Genomic DNA, 15,843 nt, shown 5'->3' with positions numbered 1-15,843 from the left:
ACAGGTGTTGCAGGGGCAAGCAGAATGTCCAGGAAAAAAATATATATATGGATTGATGCCTGCTGCTATTAGGAGTGCGTTATACACACGTGCCTTTGCCATGCAGTCCTTATGATACCCCTGGGGGGCCCAGGCATGACAGGCTTCTTCATTTCATCTTCATGAGGGGGAAGGAACTTTCTATCTGACCTTCCACCCCAGGGAGGGCTGAGCCCAAGAGGGGCATCTGATGCCTAACCTCCAACAAAGAAGCGTTCCTTCTCTTTGCCTCCCACCCCTCCTCCTTTTTCTAGGACCTGTCGCATCTGTCATCTGCCTCCATAGTTGCTTTACAACTCTATTGAGGTATAATTGACATACAATAAACTGTGCACACTTAAAGTGTACAATTACACATATTTTGATCTGTAAATACACCTGAGAAGCCATCATCACAGTCATGGTAATAAAGATATTTCCAAAAGTTTTTTCTTGTCCCATTGTAATCTTCCCTTCAGCCCACCCCCATCCCCAGGCAACTGCTGATTTACTGTCGCTGTAGATTAATTTGCCTTTTCTAGAATTTTGTGAAATCATGTGGCATGTACTTTTTTGGCGGGGTGGTGTCTGGGCTCTTCTTTCATTAATATTTATTTTGAGATTCATGCATGTTGTATATATATGAATAGTTCATTCTTTTCTGTTGCTAACATTTCATTTTATGGATATACTACAATTTGTTTATCCATTCTTGTGTTGATGGACTTTTGGGTTGCTTAATAACCTGTCAAAATGTCTTCCAAGGTGATTATACCATTTAATACTCCCATCCCACCAGCAGTGTATGAGTTTCAGTTGTCCCACGTTTTGATGAGCACTCCGTATGGTCAATCTTTTTAATTTTAGCTATTTTAATAGGTATGTAGTGGTATCTCATGGTGTTTTAAATTTGAATTTCCCTGATGGCTAATAGCGCTGAGCATCTCTTCAAGTATTTGTTTGCCATGCATAGCTCTTCTTTGGTGATAGATTTGAAAATCTGTTCAAATCATTTCCCCATTTTTTTCCCCCTTGGGTTCTTTGCCTAATTATTGAATTGAAAGAGATTTTTATATATTCTAGAGACAAGTCCTTTCTTAGATACATGATTCGTGTATATTTTCTCCCAGTGGTGGCTTACCTTTTCATTTTCATAACAGTGTCATCTTTTGAAGAGCAAAAGTTTTCAATTTTGATGAAATCCAGTTTGTTTTCTCTATAGTTTGTACTTTTTGTTTCATATTACTACAGTCTTTGCCTTTTAAACCCAAGGTCACTAAGATTTTCCTCCTATGTTTTCTTCTGTACATTATGTAGTTTTAACTCTTATATTTAGGTTTATGATCCATTTTGTGTTAATTTTTGTATGTCTTGTGAGATAGGGGTCAAGGGTTTGATGTTTTGTTTCAGTGTTGTTGTTTTTTGCCTATGGCTATCCAGTTATTCCAGCACTATTTGTTGAAAGATTATTCGTTCATTTCTGAATTGCCTTACCACTGTTGTTAGGAATCAGCTGCCCATGTATGTGTGGATCTGTTAAATGGACTCTACTCTGTTCCATTGATCTGTTTGTTTGTTTTTGCTCCAATACCACACTGTCTTGACTATATAATGTCTTAAAAATCAGATAATGTGGGCTTCTGATTTTCTTTTTTTCAAAGTTTGTTAGCTATTCTAGGACCTTTGCGTTTCCATATAAATTTTAGAATCAACTTGTCAATCTCTCCCAAAGACCCTGCTGGAATTCCGATTGGGATTGCATTGAATCTATAGATCAGTTTGAGGAAGAACTGACATCTTAACAATATTGACTCTTCCATGCTATTAACTTGGTATATCTTTCCATTAATTGAGGCCTATCATAGTGTCTCTCAGCCATGTTTTGTACTTTTCAGTGTTGAGGTCTTACATCTTTTGTCAGATTTATCTGTAAGTTCTTCATAGTTTTTTTTTTTTAACGTCTTTATTGGAGTATAATTGCTTTACAATGGTGTGTTAGTTTCTGCTGTATAACAAAGTGAATCAGCTATACATATACATATATTCCCATTTCTCCTCCCTCTTGCGTCTCCCTCCCACCCTCCCTGTTCCACCCCTCTAGGTAGACAAAAAGCACGGAGCTGATCTCCCTGTGCTATGCGGCTACTTCCCACTAGCTATCTATTTTCTTCATAGTTTTAATTGCTATTGTAAATGGAATTGGTTTTTAAATTTTCAGTTTCTGAATATTTGTTGCTTGCATATAGAAATACAGTGGAATTTTATATTGAACTTATATCCTGCCACCTTGCTAAACTCACTTATTCTTATTTTGTAGATTCTATAAGATTTTCCATATAGACTGTTCTGTTATTTGTGAATAAAGACAGCTTTACTTCCCCCTTTCCAATCTGGATGGTTTTTCTTCCTACCTCCCTCCCTCTCTTTCTTTTTCTCTTTTCCTTGCCTTATTGCACTAGCTGGAATCTCCTGACAAGACTGAATAGAAGTAGTGAGCACATGTCCTTGTTTTGTACCTGTTCCTGGGGGAAAACATTCAGCCCTTCACCATCAAGTATGATGTTAGCTGTGGGTATTATCAAGCTGAGGAAGTTCTCTTCTACTCCTAGCCAACTGAGAGTTTTCATCAGGAATGGATGTTTAATTTTGTCAAATGTTTTTTCTACATCTATTGAAATGATCATAAGGCTTTTCATTTTTGGTCTCTTAATATGGCAGATTAAGTTGAGTTTTGAATGTTATCTGCCTCCCCCACTTTAATTTCTAGTCTTTCTTTGCTATCTTCATTCCTGGTGTAGGCATGCAGAATTTTCCTTATCCGAATTGTTCCACTGTTCTCCCTTGAGCCAGCTGTTTCTGGCCTTGTCACCAATATGACTTGCTGATGGCCTGTTGTGTGGAGGCAGGTATGGGCTAACTGCACAGGATTAGCAGGTTAGGTTAGTAATGAAACTGTGGCCAGGTGTGTAATGGGCACCCTGGCTTCCTCATTGTGGAAGTGGCATAACACCTACTTTGGAAGTCTGTGGTCTCAGGAGAGGACCACTGTGTGGTAGGAGACAGAGGCCTGCCCGCCCGCCCGCCCACCCAGGATGCTGGCTAGTGATGCCCAGGCAGTGGTTGCTGCCTGCCTGCCTGCCTCTCTCCAGTAACTTTAGAGCTTGCTCCTTCCTGGGGACTCTGACCTGCTCAGTGCTCCTTCCGTGGAACCTGCAGAGCGCCCTTGTTTTCCCCAGACTGGCCTCTGCCCAGGATAGGAGCGTGTGGACACCCTTCTCTGTGAGCTGTGAAGTGTAGCGCACACTGGGTATCTCAGAGGTAGCCTGGGCTCCTGGTGCGGCAGTTCTCAGACCTTGAGAGGGTCTCTGCTGCCGAGTGGGGGGTGAGAGGCTGGCTCGCCAACACCTCTCCCTCCTCTTCAAACCCAGTAGCGCTGGCATCTGTTTCTAGGATGGGATGGCCTCTAAGACCAATTTTTCATTAAAGTGTAGCATATATCCAGAAAAGTACACAGGTTGTAAGTATTACATCTCAGTGAACGTTTATGAAGTGAACATACCCCAGAAACCCCTACCCAGGTCATGGAATAGAGCTTCTCCCCAGAAGCCGTTCTTGTTCCCTCTCCTAGTGTCTTTGCACCCCCAACTTCCCTGACTTCCGTCACCGTGGACAAGTCTTGCCTGCTTTTGAGCTTCCAGTCCAGCACAGAATGTATTCTTTTGTATCTGGCTTTTTCACTCAACCTGTTTTGAGATTTATCTTTGATGTTGTGTGTAGCAGTAGTGTGTTCATTCGACGTTGAATGGCTAGACCATGATTTAGTCATCCATTATACTGTTGGTGGCCACGTGGGTGGTTTTCAGATGGGGCTGTTCTGCATATGGCTGCTCTGACCATTCTCAGCACATGCACGCTCACGTTTCTGTTGGTCCCTACCCCAGAGTGGAACTGCTAGGTCCTGGGGTGTGAGTGTTCATCCTTACATGATGTTTGATACAGTGCACAGACTTACCTTCCTGTTCCATGTGACGATGTCCTTGGTCTTCTCCACGGTGGCCCCTGTTGCAGGAATGCCCACTGAGAAAGTCCCCATGCCCACTGCTGTTCTTCTAGCTCCACACAGAGCCCAGGGCAGCAGGTGGGGGAAGGAGGTGGCCTTGAACCTGATCCCTCTCAAGTGTAGTCCCATGACAGGCTCCGTGGTGACCCCCTTTCTTGAGCGCTTACTGTGTGCCAGCCAGGCTCTGTCCTGTTCATGTGTGTATCTCTTGTCCCCCTCCCAGGAGCCTGTAGGAAGCTTCTGTCATCCTCCCACTTCGTGGCTGACGGAATAGGTGGGTGGGCTCAGAGCTATCTGCTCACCTCCTGTGTACAGTCTTCTCTGGTGCTTTCTGCCCTGGAGCATGTGATATGGAGCTCACGCAGCCCATTAGGCCATGTCCTGCCTGATGGCTGCTGTGTCATGTAGGACAGGCATACCCTCCCTCAATTACCTTTAGGGCCTGATGAGTTTGCGGATCTCACAGATTCCTGTTCCGTGGAAGGTGACAAGGGCTCCTCCGTACTTCACCCTGTGACTCGCCAAATGACTTAACCAGTGTGGCCCCCACCCAGGCTCTGGCAGTTCCTGTTACTCTTTCACATCCACCCAGCTCAGAACAGACATTGGTGACCCCGTGTGGAGTGCCCAGGAAAGTGAGGGCCACCAGACCTTGTGAGTCAGTCACATGTCTGTAACACACTCTTACTGCTTACCACGGGCATCCTGGTCGTCGGTTGTGGGTGTGGTCACTTTTACCCATCAAGGCTTGGCAGCCTCAGGTTCTGGGACCGGTTCTGGGCTTGAGGCCCTCTGAGAAGGCCTTGGTTCTCTTCTCCATAGTCTTTCTCATGTCCTAAAGGAGCCTGCTTGATGTCGCCACTTTGGTGCTCCTGGCCGCTCAGCTGAGCCTCAGTTGTGGTGCCTCACCTGTTATTTCTGTCCTTGCCTCTGGCCATTTCTACCTATGCCTCAGGACTGGGCCATAACCAGCCCTTCCTGCATCCTCCAAGCCTGCATTTGGTGACTTGCTGAGGGAAATTCTAGGATATCCCCTGTTCTCAGGATCCTATAGCAGCCCGGTAGCAGACTGGCAGACTTTTGGCGCCACACTAGGCACTGTGCTGCCTGAAGGGATCTTAGAAACCCCAGAGCCGCCTGGCGGACAGTGCACAGGACCCTCTCCTGACCTGACCCCTGTGGGCACAGTCTCCCAGGATGGTGGTCAGTGTGCCATTGAGGATCTACAAACACAGTCTGTGGTTTTCCCAACATTCCGCCCAGGCTTTCCAGCTGCCGGAGGGAGAACTGGGCTCAGGTTGGTGGCTGGTCTTGCTTTAAGTCTTATTAGTTGGACCAGCATTGGAAGCCAGGTCTGGCACAGCTGCTTCTCTGCCCAGCCCCAGCACCAGGCGTTTTTCACCGGCAGCACAAGAGTGCACTGCTGTCACCTCGCTGTTTCACTTAGCATTCTCTTGGAGGTTGGCCCTGTCACTTCCTAAAAAGCCGGCTCGTTCTAGTTTTGGATCTCCTGTATTCTACATGCGTGTGGGCCGAGCACTGTGTGTGCCCCTCCCATGGGCGTCGGGTGTTTTCGTCTTGCTCAGCTAGTATTCTTACTGGCTGTTCCCACGAGAGCACGGCTGAGAGGGAGGAAACCTCACCCGGCATGCTGTCATCAGATGCACTGCCACCCGGACCCTTCTGCGAGCATGGATGCAGATAGAAAACGCTCTGCTTGGCTTTCTGACTATCCAGTTGTATCAGTGTAGGAATGAACCAGCTCCCAGATGACATGTTGAGAGCTCTTGTGCTCTCAGAAAGGGCTGAATTACAACAAGAATTGTATGTTGACCTGATTCAGAGGTCAGGAGCATTTAAGTTTGTAGTTTTGTTGGGAAGAGCTGCTGGGACAGTTGAGAGAGAGGACCAGCACTGTGGAGAGGGCCCTCTCTCACCTCTACAAGCCTCTCGGCGAGGTCCCATGGATGGTAGCTGCTCATGGTCGCTGCCCTGGGCCCTGGGCTTCCTCTTCCTGGGCTGCTCATTAGGTGCAAGCAGTGCTCTGCCTGCTGCCTCTGGGCCGAGTTGCAGCTGCAGCCGGCTGCTCTGGCCACGGGCGCTCTGCGGGCTGTGAGTGTACAACAGTCAGGGCCACGCAGGCAGTGGCCGTCCTCCAGCTGTGGATGCTCCTGGGGAGCAGATGGGCCCCACCGATGAGGAAGTGCTTTTGTGCTTTTGCAAGTGGTGAGCTTGGTGGCTGTGGCTGAGACACAGCCCCCGCCCCAGTGTCGTTCTTCCTCTCAGAAGCCGTGAATGAGAGAGACTTCACCCCTGTGGGTGCGAGATTCCCATGGGGTCCTGGCAGAGGAAGGCGCCTTTGCCAGGCAGAGCGCTGGCATGACACCTGCCTGAGGGAGGTTCCCCTGGCTCCTGCCTGGCTGTGGGACCAGGCAAGGCAGAACGGGGCCGGGAGGCTGCACCTTCCGAGCTGAGAGGTAGAATCAAGGCACATTGACTTCTTTTCCTCGCTCAGGGAGACGGGGTGGGACACGGGCTGGTCACCGCCAGGCTCTCTGGGAGATGCAGGCGCCGCCTCTTGCACTGACTTGCAGTAGAAGCAGTTAGAGTCACAGAATAGCACCTACCTTGGGAACGTGTGGAGTTCATCAGAAGCAGGAAGACTTGCTGTGGCTGAAAAGAGTGAGACTGGGACCAAATCACAGACACACACTCGCCTGGCAAAGCCTCTTTCATCCGCGCGGACACAACTGACGCCCACTGTGTGGCTTGCAGGGCACAGTGACTCAGCCAAAGATGGCCTTACAACGCTCAGCACATTGAAAGGCTCAAGGTTTGCTTGCTTCTGGGTGCCATCTGTGTCGTGTTTTGGTTTGGAAGGACAGCTTGCTTGCTGTTGAACACTTCCAAAGCCTTTCGAGCTAAGTGGGTTTTGTAAATTCTAATCTAGACTATTCTGCTTTTAAAAAAAAAGAAAAGTGACTTCCACATGGTTGGTTTTAAAGTGAACTAGTTTTTACTGCTGACCTGGCGGGCTTTGAGCCCACTGAAGGAGTTGGTGTGGGCTGTGCTGCATAGATGCAGGGCCACAGTGTGGTCAGGGGCTGGCTAGACAGGCAGGGTGAGTCCGTCCTCGGTGTGTGCCATTTCCTTCCAGGGCCTGGCAGGGAGAGGCTCCAGTGCCATTGTCGTTTACCAAGTGTCCTGCAGCTTAGGGCAAGCGTTGAGGGTGGGCTGAAGCCCCTGCTGTTGTGGGTGGGCGTGGGGAATCCCTCTGGCTCCAGTGCACCCTGGGGGGAGACAGAGGCAGCCTGGCCATCCATAGGTGCTGCTGGGCATGAAGCCAGCCCTGTGTGGAACTCTTGTAACCTGTGCATTTCCCTGCTGTGGCAAGTCGGGGAGAGTATGTGGGTGGGATGCCAGCGTCACCAGCCTGGTGGTGTCTGGGTGCCCTCCCTCACCCTACCTAGTAAAGCACCAGCTGGGCGGTGTGTTGTGGGCAGACCCTGTGCCAAGCTAGCGTAAAGCCACACTCCACTGCCTTCTAGCTGCGTGGTGAGCACTGGTCCTCTTTTACCTTCCTGGACCCTCAGTTTTTTCTTATCTGTAAAGTGGAGTTTCGAGGAAGAAAAGCTAGAGACCTTGGCCCCTGGAGGAACCCAACAAGTAGTGGTCCTATGAGGAGAGTCAGGCTGGGTGGGCCTGCCCTGGCTTACTGCCCTTGGGTCTCACCAGTGCTTGGCCTTGGGGAGTACAGGGTTTCCTCTTTGCCACCAGGGCTGCACAGGTCCAGCTTAATTAGTAAGAGATTGGGGATTTCGGGTGGAGCAGGAGCCCTTGATGCCTGGAGAAAAGGGAGCAGTGAGCAAGGGGCCTTGCAGACTCCAAAGAAGTCTCAGTTCCTTGTTTCACATCAGGGCTGGAAATCCCCCACAGGGTGGTAATTACTCAGGGCCTGGGCCTATCCCCTGAATTACCACGAGGAGGAGGCTGGTCAGTGGTGGGTCTGTGCCCCCTGGGCCGTCCCCACCTCTGCGCATGGATCCAGGTTCAGACCACTGAACCAGTTCACAGAACAACTTTCAGACATGTGATGTGGGAGTGGTGGCACCCTGCACTGTGTAGTCCACACTTTTACCCAGGCTGCTTCTGAGGGCTGCTGCCCTGCCTTGGTCCTGTCGCCTGTGCGTGTCCAGCGCCCCTTCCTTCCTCCTGTGAGTCGAGCAGCAAATGTCGTGGGTTAGGCTGGCTGGAGTAGTGACTTAGCAAGTGATGAGGGGCTCACCAGAACGTAGGCCTTACTGCTTCCCCGCCTGCCCTTGGTTCTCCCGTGGTGGGAGGTCTGCATAAGAACCCTGGGAACTGGGTCAGTGGTGAGGAGCGTTCCCTCCCCGCCTCCCAGCGTGTGCCCCTGGGCGTCCCTGAGGTGTGAGTGAGGACGGCTTGAGGAGGGTCCTTTCTCTCCCCTCCCTGAGCCGGCCTGGAGGAGGCCAGTTTAGGGGGTGTCCGTGTGTTCCATGTGGAGACCCCGGCTGCTCCACCTTCTTTCTGCCTGGGATGGATGTTCGTTCGCTTTCCTGTCTGACCGTGGATACCTGATTGTCCCTCATGAATCTCCAGTCTAGGATCCGCAAGCACTTGGCGCAGTAGTGACGGAGTCAGTTCCACCAGTGGTCACCAGCTGACTGTGTGTCCACCTGGGCCACACCCGGGGCTGTCCACTGACTTCCTGCCCTGCCTCCGCTCCGCTCTGAGTGCTCCGCCGCTGCCTGGCCCACCTCACCTGCTCCCTGCCCTTCCAGAGTAGCCCTCCCCGCTCCTGATACCTCCCTCTGCAGCGCCAGCCCTGAGCACACTTAGGCATCTGTGTGCACAGGGGCAGACATCACCACCCTGGGAGAGTATTTATTTGCAATAAAGAGGCCAGACAAATAATGAAAGTAAGTGGGCTGGGACGGTGAGCAGTTCACACGGGAAGTCAGCATTAGTAGAAAGAAGGTGACATTTGGCTTCACTAATCATTAAGGAAATTCACATTAATCTGTATCTGTTGAAGGAGCCCTAATGAGAAGATGAGGCTGCAGGTGTTCAGACGTCCCTCGTGTGAATTCTGCCCTTTTTGGGAAAGCTGTTTGGCAAATAGTTTTGAGAGGTGGTTTTTTTATTAGTTTTGGTTTGACTTCATTCCCTGGGAGTGAATCCCAAGGGAGATATCCAAAGGACAGAAGGGCCACGGATGTGCCAGGCTATTCCTGACAGCAAGAAGGTGTGAGTGACCCTTGGGCATTATGACCTGTAGAGCTGCCCCAAAGCCCTCTTTGAGAGCAGTGCCTGGGAGTAGCTCAGAGGCTTCCTCCCCACACAGTAATGGCATGGTCTCTGCTGTGATCATGAGTGTATTTTCAGACAGACGGGTGCCAGGAAGGACCTAGCAACAGGGTGGCCTGTTGGGGTAGTGGGAGCAGTTCAGCTCCCACAGTGGCTGAAGTTAATGGAAGGCAGGTTGTGTAGCCAGCTTACTTCCCCTGGATCTGTTCTTTCTCCTGGCCTCCTGACTCATGCCACTGTCTTTGCTCTGGACCCCTCTCCCCTCTCCAGGGCTTTGGTGCCATTTCACCATCTCCTGAGGTGTTGGGGCTTCTCCTGTCCACCCTGGGAGGCCCTGCTCAGATGCTGTCCTCACCACAGGTACCCCTGGCCTGCCTTGTTCCTGACACCCATCTCCCTGTCCCACGGGTCCTGTGCTGGACTTTTTATAGGCCTGGAACCTGGATGGGAGCCTCCCCTTGGCTATATCTGAGCCTTGGCGTCCCTGCTATGCAGAGGGTCCTCTCATCGAGGGTGGGAGGCAAAGGCCACAGGCTGCTGGGGTGTCACTGTCTGCTTTGTCTGAGGCCGGAGGCCGAACCTGGCACTGCATAGACCCCAGGACTCCTGCCTGTTTGGTGTGGTGAGGGCAGGGCTTGGTCCACTTCCTGGTCCCAAGGGCCTGACTGTCTCCAGAATGCCAGGTGATGCTCCCCACACAGTGCTCAGTGCCCTTGCCATCATGGCCAGAGTGGGGGCCAGGGCGGAGCCAGAGGGATGAGCCCTCAGGGGTCCTGAACTTCCACGCAGCAGGGGCAGAAAGAAGAAGGCAGAGGATGTAGCACTTTCCACAGGGCCGAGAGCCTGAGAGCCTCCTCAAAGCCGAAAGCCCCTCTGCACACCCGCCCGAGTGTAGGAGCTGCTCAGCTGTGACAGTGGGGCCCACAAGCCTTACCCCATCCCCGCCCCTGTGCAGCTTCCAGGAGGGTCTCCAGCTGTGTGAGGTCTACAGTGCCAGCTTGCTGCCAGCCCCCAGGGTTGCTCAGGTGTTCTGCCTCCCGCCTCCTGTCTGGCAGCAAGACAGTGTCTGCCCAAGGACAAGGACACTCTGTGCCGCTGGGCTCGCTCTGCGGGGACTGCTGGTTCAGAAGTGTGTGGGGACCCAGGGCTCTAAATATACCAGGGTGAGGTCACTGGAGTGGAGACAGGCCATGTGGCAAGCCCAGGACCCTGTCAGGGCCAGAATCCCAGGGCTGGGGACAGGGAGAGGGTGGCCTCGTCCCTGTGGGACCGGCCTCCTCACTGCCCAGTTTGTCAGTATTTTTTCTTGGAAAAAAGTGCTTTGGGGCTCCTAAGAAATCTTTGTCTACCCCAAGGTTGCAAAGATATTCTCCTGTTTATTCTAGAAGCCTTAGAGTTTTTGCTTTCACATTTAGGTCTGGGATTCATTTTGAGTTAATTTTTGAGTATGCTGTGATGCTTGGTGTAACTGGAATCAACAATATGTATTTTCTGTGACTTTTCATCCTTCGTGGTTTGAACTTCACCTTGTTAATGCACTGAAGCTGCAGTGTGCTCATTTGTAGTGCTCTTGAATTTCTCAGTCTGTTCCTTCAACTCCTGGAAGACATTGGTGTCGTTATAACATATGACCACATGACCCACACCTTTCTGTGCCATCCCCATTCATTAAATGTGGTGGTAATAATAGTACCTTCCCCTTGAGGTTGTGATAATTCAACAAAGTAGTGCCATGTGGAAACAGACCTTGGTAGAACAGGGCCTGCCTCGTAGCAAGTATCGTGTGAGGGATAGAATTGCTTGGTCATGAGACTTGCACGTGTTTGATTTGACTAGACACAGCCCCATCGCTCCCCAGACTTGGCTGCACCCCAGAACTACCTGGTATTGTCAGACCCCATTCCCACCAGTCAGGTGTGTATGTAGTGTAGCAGCCACTGGTGGGTTCGGTCTGCATCTGCTGATGACTAAGAGAGTTGAACACTGCTGCACGACCTCCTGTTTTGTCCAGTTCCTATTCGTGTCTCCTGGCCCAAGTTCTCTGTATGCTCAGATGGATCCTTGGGGCCCTGTGGCATTGGTCTTCTCCCACTTTGGCTTTTGCTCTCCTTGTGGTGTCTTTAGATGAACTCTGACGATCTCATTAATTTAACTAAATTGATTAGATTATTATGTATGGCTCTTTTCAACTTGGTGCACTTTATTTGATAAATCTTTCAACCTCCCGTCAGATGGCAGATTTGAGTGCATCTCCCATATGAAGAGCGAATCTTGTTTCATAAACACAGTGAATCTTAGCTGTGTGACAGCCACTTCGACAGGTGGGCGTGTCCATAGACAGGCTCATGGTAAACTGGTCACCATGCACTAGAGGAGGCAGACCGGAGGGTGCGCGCTGGGTGCCATGCTGGCCCCTGGGAGCAGCTAGGAGGCTGCACGAGGTGGGGGCTTTGATGATGCTGGCTCCACTGGCTCTTGGGAAAGGGAGCGTTCTGGAGCAGGCTGGCACGGGGAGAAGTGCCTGGGGTCTGACCAGTGGCTCTTGTTTTGCAGATCCGGAACATGGTGGCGGTGCAGGAAGTCATCTCCAGCCTGGAGAAATACCCCATTACCAAAGAGGCACTGGAGGTGAGCATTTCTGGCCTGAGCACTAGGGAGGGCAGTGAGGGCCAGGCCTGGGCTGCCCCAACCCAGGTCTTTCCTGGCTTCTTGGAGCCTCAGAGACTTTGCTCACTGGCCCAGCGGGGCCTTAAGAGGAGTGAGGGGGGCGTGCCCTCCTGGCCTGCACTGTGCCAGCCCACAGCACATGCTCCAAGAGTACCGTCTTCCCACAGGCACTGCAGGAAATGGGTGGCTTTAGTCTGGGGCCCCTTTCTCTGCAGGAGGCCCTGCACACTCTGGGGTGCATGCCCAGCAGAGGTTCCAGTGAGTGACGCTGGCTCAGGGCCCTCTGTTTGCTGTTGCCTTTGCCACAATGTGCTCCCCCAGGATGCTTTGCAGTAGACCTAAATGGTCCACAGCCTCCAGGAGTTGGGAGCCTGTGAGATGATGCTTCTGAGAATGCCGTCTCCGGGACCATAAGGTCTGAGGACTTGGGAGTTGAGAATTTAAATGTCACAAGGGACCCAAAATCCTCGTAGGTTTTGTGTCTGGGAGGCCAGTGGCTTAGGGGCCAGTGGGGTCATTTCAGAGACATGGGGCCCTTCCCCCCGTTTCTGTCTCAGCTCCCTTTTCATGGGGTGACCCTGTCCTAAAAGTGTGTCATCGTCTCTCTCTGGCTGTAGGAAACCCGACTTGGGAAGCTCATCAACGACGTCCGCAAGAAGACAAAGAACGAGGAGCTCGCCAAGCGGGCCAAGAAGCTGCTGCGGAGCTGGCAGAAGCTCATCGAGCCTGTGCACCAGAATGAGGCTGCACTGCGGGGCCTGGGGGGTGCCCCCGGCTCGGCCAACGGGGGCGCCCATAACTGCCGGCCGGAGGCAGGGGTGGCCGGCCCGCCCAAGAGCATCCATGACCTGAAGAACCGCAATGACATCCAGAGGCTGCCCGGGCAGCGGCTGGACAGGCTGGGCAGCCGCAAGCGCCGGGGGGACCAGCGTGACCTCGGTCACCCTGGGCCACCTCCCAAGGTCTCCAAAGTGAGCCACGACTCCCTGGTAGCCAACTCGTCCCCCCTCCCCACCAACGGGATCAGTGGGAGCCCTGAGAGCTTCCCCGGCCCCCTGGACGGCAGTGGGCACGTGGGCCCCGAGGGCAGCCGCCTGGAGCACAGCGAGAATGACAAGCACAGTGGCAAGATCCCCGTCAATGCCGTGAGGCCACACACCAGCTCCCCGGGCCTGGGCAAGCCCCCCGGGCCCTGCCTGCAGACGAAGGCTGCGGTGCTGCAGCAGCTGGACAGGGTGGACGAGACTCCAGGTCCCCCCCACCCCAAGGGGCCGCCTCGCTGCTCTTTCAGTCCCCGGAACTCACGGCACGAGGGCTCCTTTGCCCGGCAGCGGAGCCCGTACACATACAAGGGCTCCGTGCCCAGTCCCTCGCCTCGGCCCCAGTCACTCGATGCCACGCAGGTGCCATCACCGCTTCCGCTGGCCCAGCCGTCCACGCCCCCCGTGCGGCGGCTCGAGCTGCTGCCCAGCGCAGAGAGCCCGGTACGCTGGCTGGAGCAGCCTGAGGGCCACCAGCGGCTCGCAGGGTCGGGCTGCAAGGCAGGGCTGCCACCGGCCGAGCCCCTCCTGCCCCGGGCAGGCTTCTCCCCGGACTCCTCCAAGGCAGACAGCGATGCTGCCTCCTCCGGTGGCTCGGACAGCAAAAAGAAGAAGAGGTACCGGCCTCGTGACTACACGGTTAACTTGGACGGGCAGGTGGCCGAGGCAGGTGTCAAGCCTGTCCGGTTAAAAGAGCGGAAGCTCACCTTTGACCCCATGACGAGACAGATCAAACCTCTGACCCAGAAAGAGCCAGTGCGGGCTGACAGCCCTGTGCACACAGAGCAGCCGAGGACAGAGCTGGACAAGCCCGAGGCCAAGGCCAGCCTCCAGAGCCCTTTTGAACAGACGAACTGGAAGGAGCTGTCGCGCAACGAGATCATCCAGTCCTACCTGAGCCGGCAGAGCAGCCTGCTCTCGTCGTCGGGCGCACAGACCCCGGGCGCTCACCACTTCATGTCCGAGTACCTGAAGCAGGAGGAGAGCACTCGGCGCGGGGCCCGGAAGCCGCACGTGCTGGTGCCTCACGGCCCACCCACGGACCTCCCAGGGCTAAGCCGTGAGGTCACGCAGGACGATCTGGACAGGATCCAGGCCCATCAGTGGCCGGGGGTGAACGGGTGTCAGGACACACAGGGTAACTGGTATGACTGGACGCAGTGCATATCGCTCGACCCGCACGGCGACGACGGGCGGTTGAACATTCTGCCTTATGTCTGCTTGGACTGACTGGCCTGTCGGGCTCTAAGTGCATTCCCACCTTGCAGTCAGCCATAGAGGGCGGGCGCCAGGGCCCGGCCGCCTCCAGTGGTTGGGAATCCGGAGTGGGGGGTGGGGGTCCGGCCCAGGGTGGGAGGGAGAGGGAGTGAGAGTCTCTAGGTCTCTCTGTGCTCTTCCCTCAAAATTCTCCTTCTTTTGTGAAATGCTGCTACCAGTTTACTAACAAAATTGCAAAGGAAGGACCACGTGGAAGGAAGGCCAGCAAAGTGAGTTCAGAACTCTATAGCAAACCAGCTATAAAAAGCGTTAGCCCCCCACCCCGGAAGAGGTGCGGACGCTTCCCAGCCCCTGGTGAGCTGGGACCTCAGTTGCAGGCAGGCACAGAAAACCTGTGGAAGAGGTTACCTTTAACACAGCAACAGAAGCACGCATCTCATCTCTGCATTTTCTGTTTTTTAACATGGCCCTGAGTGTTTGAGGCAGTGGGCAACGCTGTGGCCTCTGTTTGCACCCCACCTGGCCAGCTTTTCCATCATGGTGCCAGAAGCTTCTCAGCTGTAGCGAGCTGCTGGCATCAGGCAGGCCAGCTTGCCAGCCAGTTTGACCCATGCTCCCTGGGCGTCCACACATTTGTATCTGGTTTCAGTTACAACCCAGTTTTTAAAGAAATGCTGCAAAAATTTAAGTTTTCTAGAGTTTATTTTACCCCCCTCTTCCATCTGACCGTCAGACGAATAACTTTCCTTGTTCCTCCCTCTTCATTTTCCCCTTCCTGCACATATCTAGAAAAGTTCACCTTTCTAGAGTCCCCTCCCCAAAAAACACAAAAGTAACCGTGGGTGCTACTGGTGTGTAAGCTGTACTGTTGGGTGAGAAGAGACCTGTCTGTACGCTGGAAACACTCATAACCATTCCTTTAGATTCGTTTGCCTTATGGTTATTTGTCATAAACGCGATTTGCAAAAACAAGGAGCCTTAGTGAATGTACAGTACCTAGACTTCTGTGTTCTCAGGACGCAGAAGGGAGCAACTTTGCTATTTGGTCCAGTAAGTGGACACCTTGTGATATAAATGTGGAAATAAAAAAAAAAAAAAAAAAACATTTGCACAAACCAGTCTGAGAACTGTTTTTAATTTGGTCCTTTACAGCCATATCAGCCCTTTCTGGATTCTGGATTAGCCAAGACCTGGACCCCATATCCACGGTTCAGGCCCCACAGCTAGCCAGACCGTGGGGAGGTTGGCAGGGCAAAGTCACCAAGTCAGCCTATTAGCCTTCTGCATGGAGACTGACCTCCACCTTGCCTTTCATTCACTCAGGGCCACGATGCCTCTTCCATCTCTAGAGTCACCTGCTAGCTTTGGGTGACAGACCAAGGGGCCACATCCGTCTCCATCCAGACCTCATCTTCCCCAGAAAGAAGCCCTCCCAAGCTATGTTTGGCAGCCTAGCCCTTGGCCCTAGCCCCAGGCTGCCAACTCCCCATGCAGGCCTGGGGTTGTCTTACT

The 15,843-nt window shown here is 52.8% G+C and overlaps 1 protein-coding gene across 3 annotated transcripts in view; it reads left to right on the top strand.

The window, feature by feature from the left end:
* MED26 (mediator complex subunit 26) overlaps positions 1–15,446 on the top strand; it is a 39,924-nt gene extending 24,478 nt beyond the window's left edge. For 2 of the 3 annotated variants that reach the window (XM_082456299.1, XM_082456298.1), the window contains 2 exons: positions 11,960–12,034; positions 12,691–15,446. In XM_082456299.1, coding sequence (XP_082312425.1) covers positions 11,960–12,034; positions 12,691–14,343 — 1,728 coding nt within the window. In that variant the 3' untranslated portion in view covers positions 14,344–15,446. Of the gene's footprint in view, positions 1–6,458; positions 6,912–11,959; positions 12,035–12,690 lie in introns of those variants that run through there. The other variant, XM_082456300.1, reaches the window with a different exon arrangement.
* The last annotated feature ends 397 nt before the right edge of the window (positions 15,447–15,843 follow it).

This window comes from Balaenoptera physalus (assembly GCF_965194825.1).
Source record: "Balaenoptera physalus genome assembly, chromosome: 3".
Lineage (NCBI taxonomy): Eukaryota > Metazoa > Chordata > Mammalia > Artiodactyla > Balaenopteridae > Balaenoptera > Balaenoptera physalus.
The sequence above is the reverse complement of the archived record's forward strand: the minus strand, read 5'-3'. Positions and strand labels throughout refer to the sequence as shown.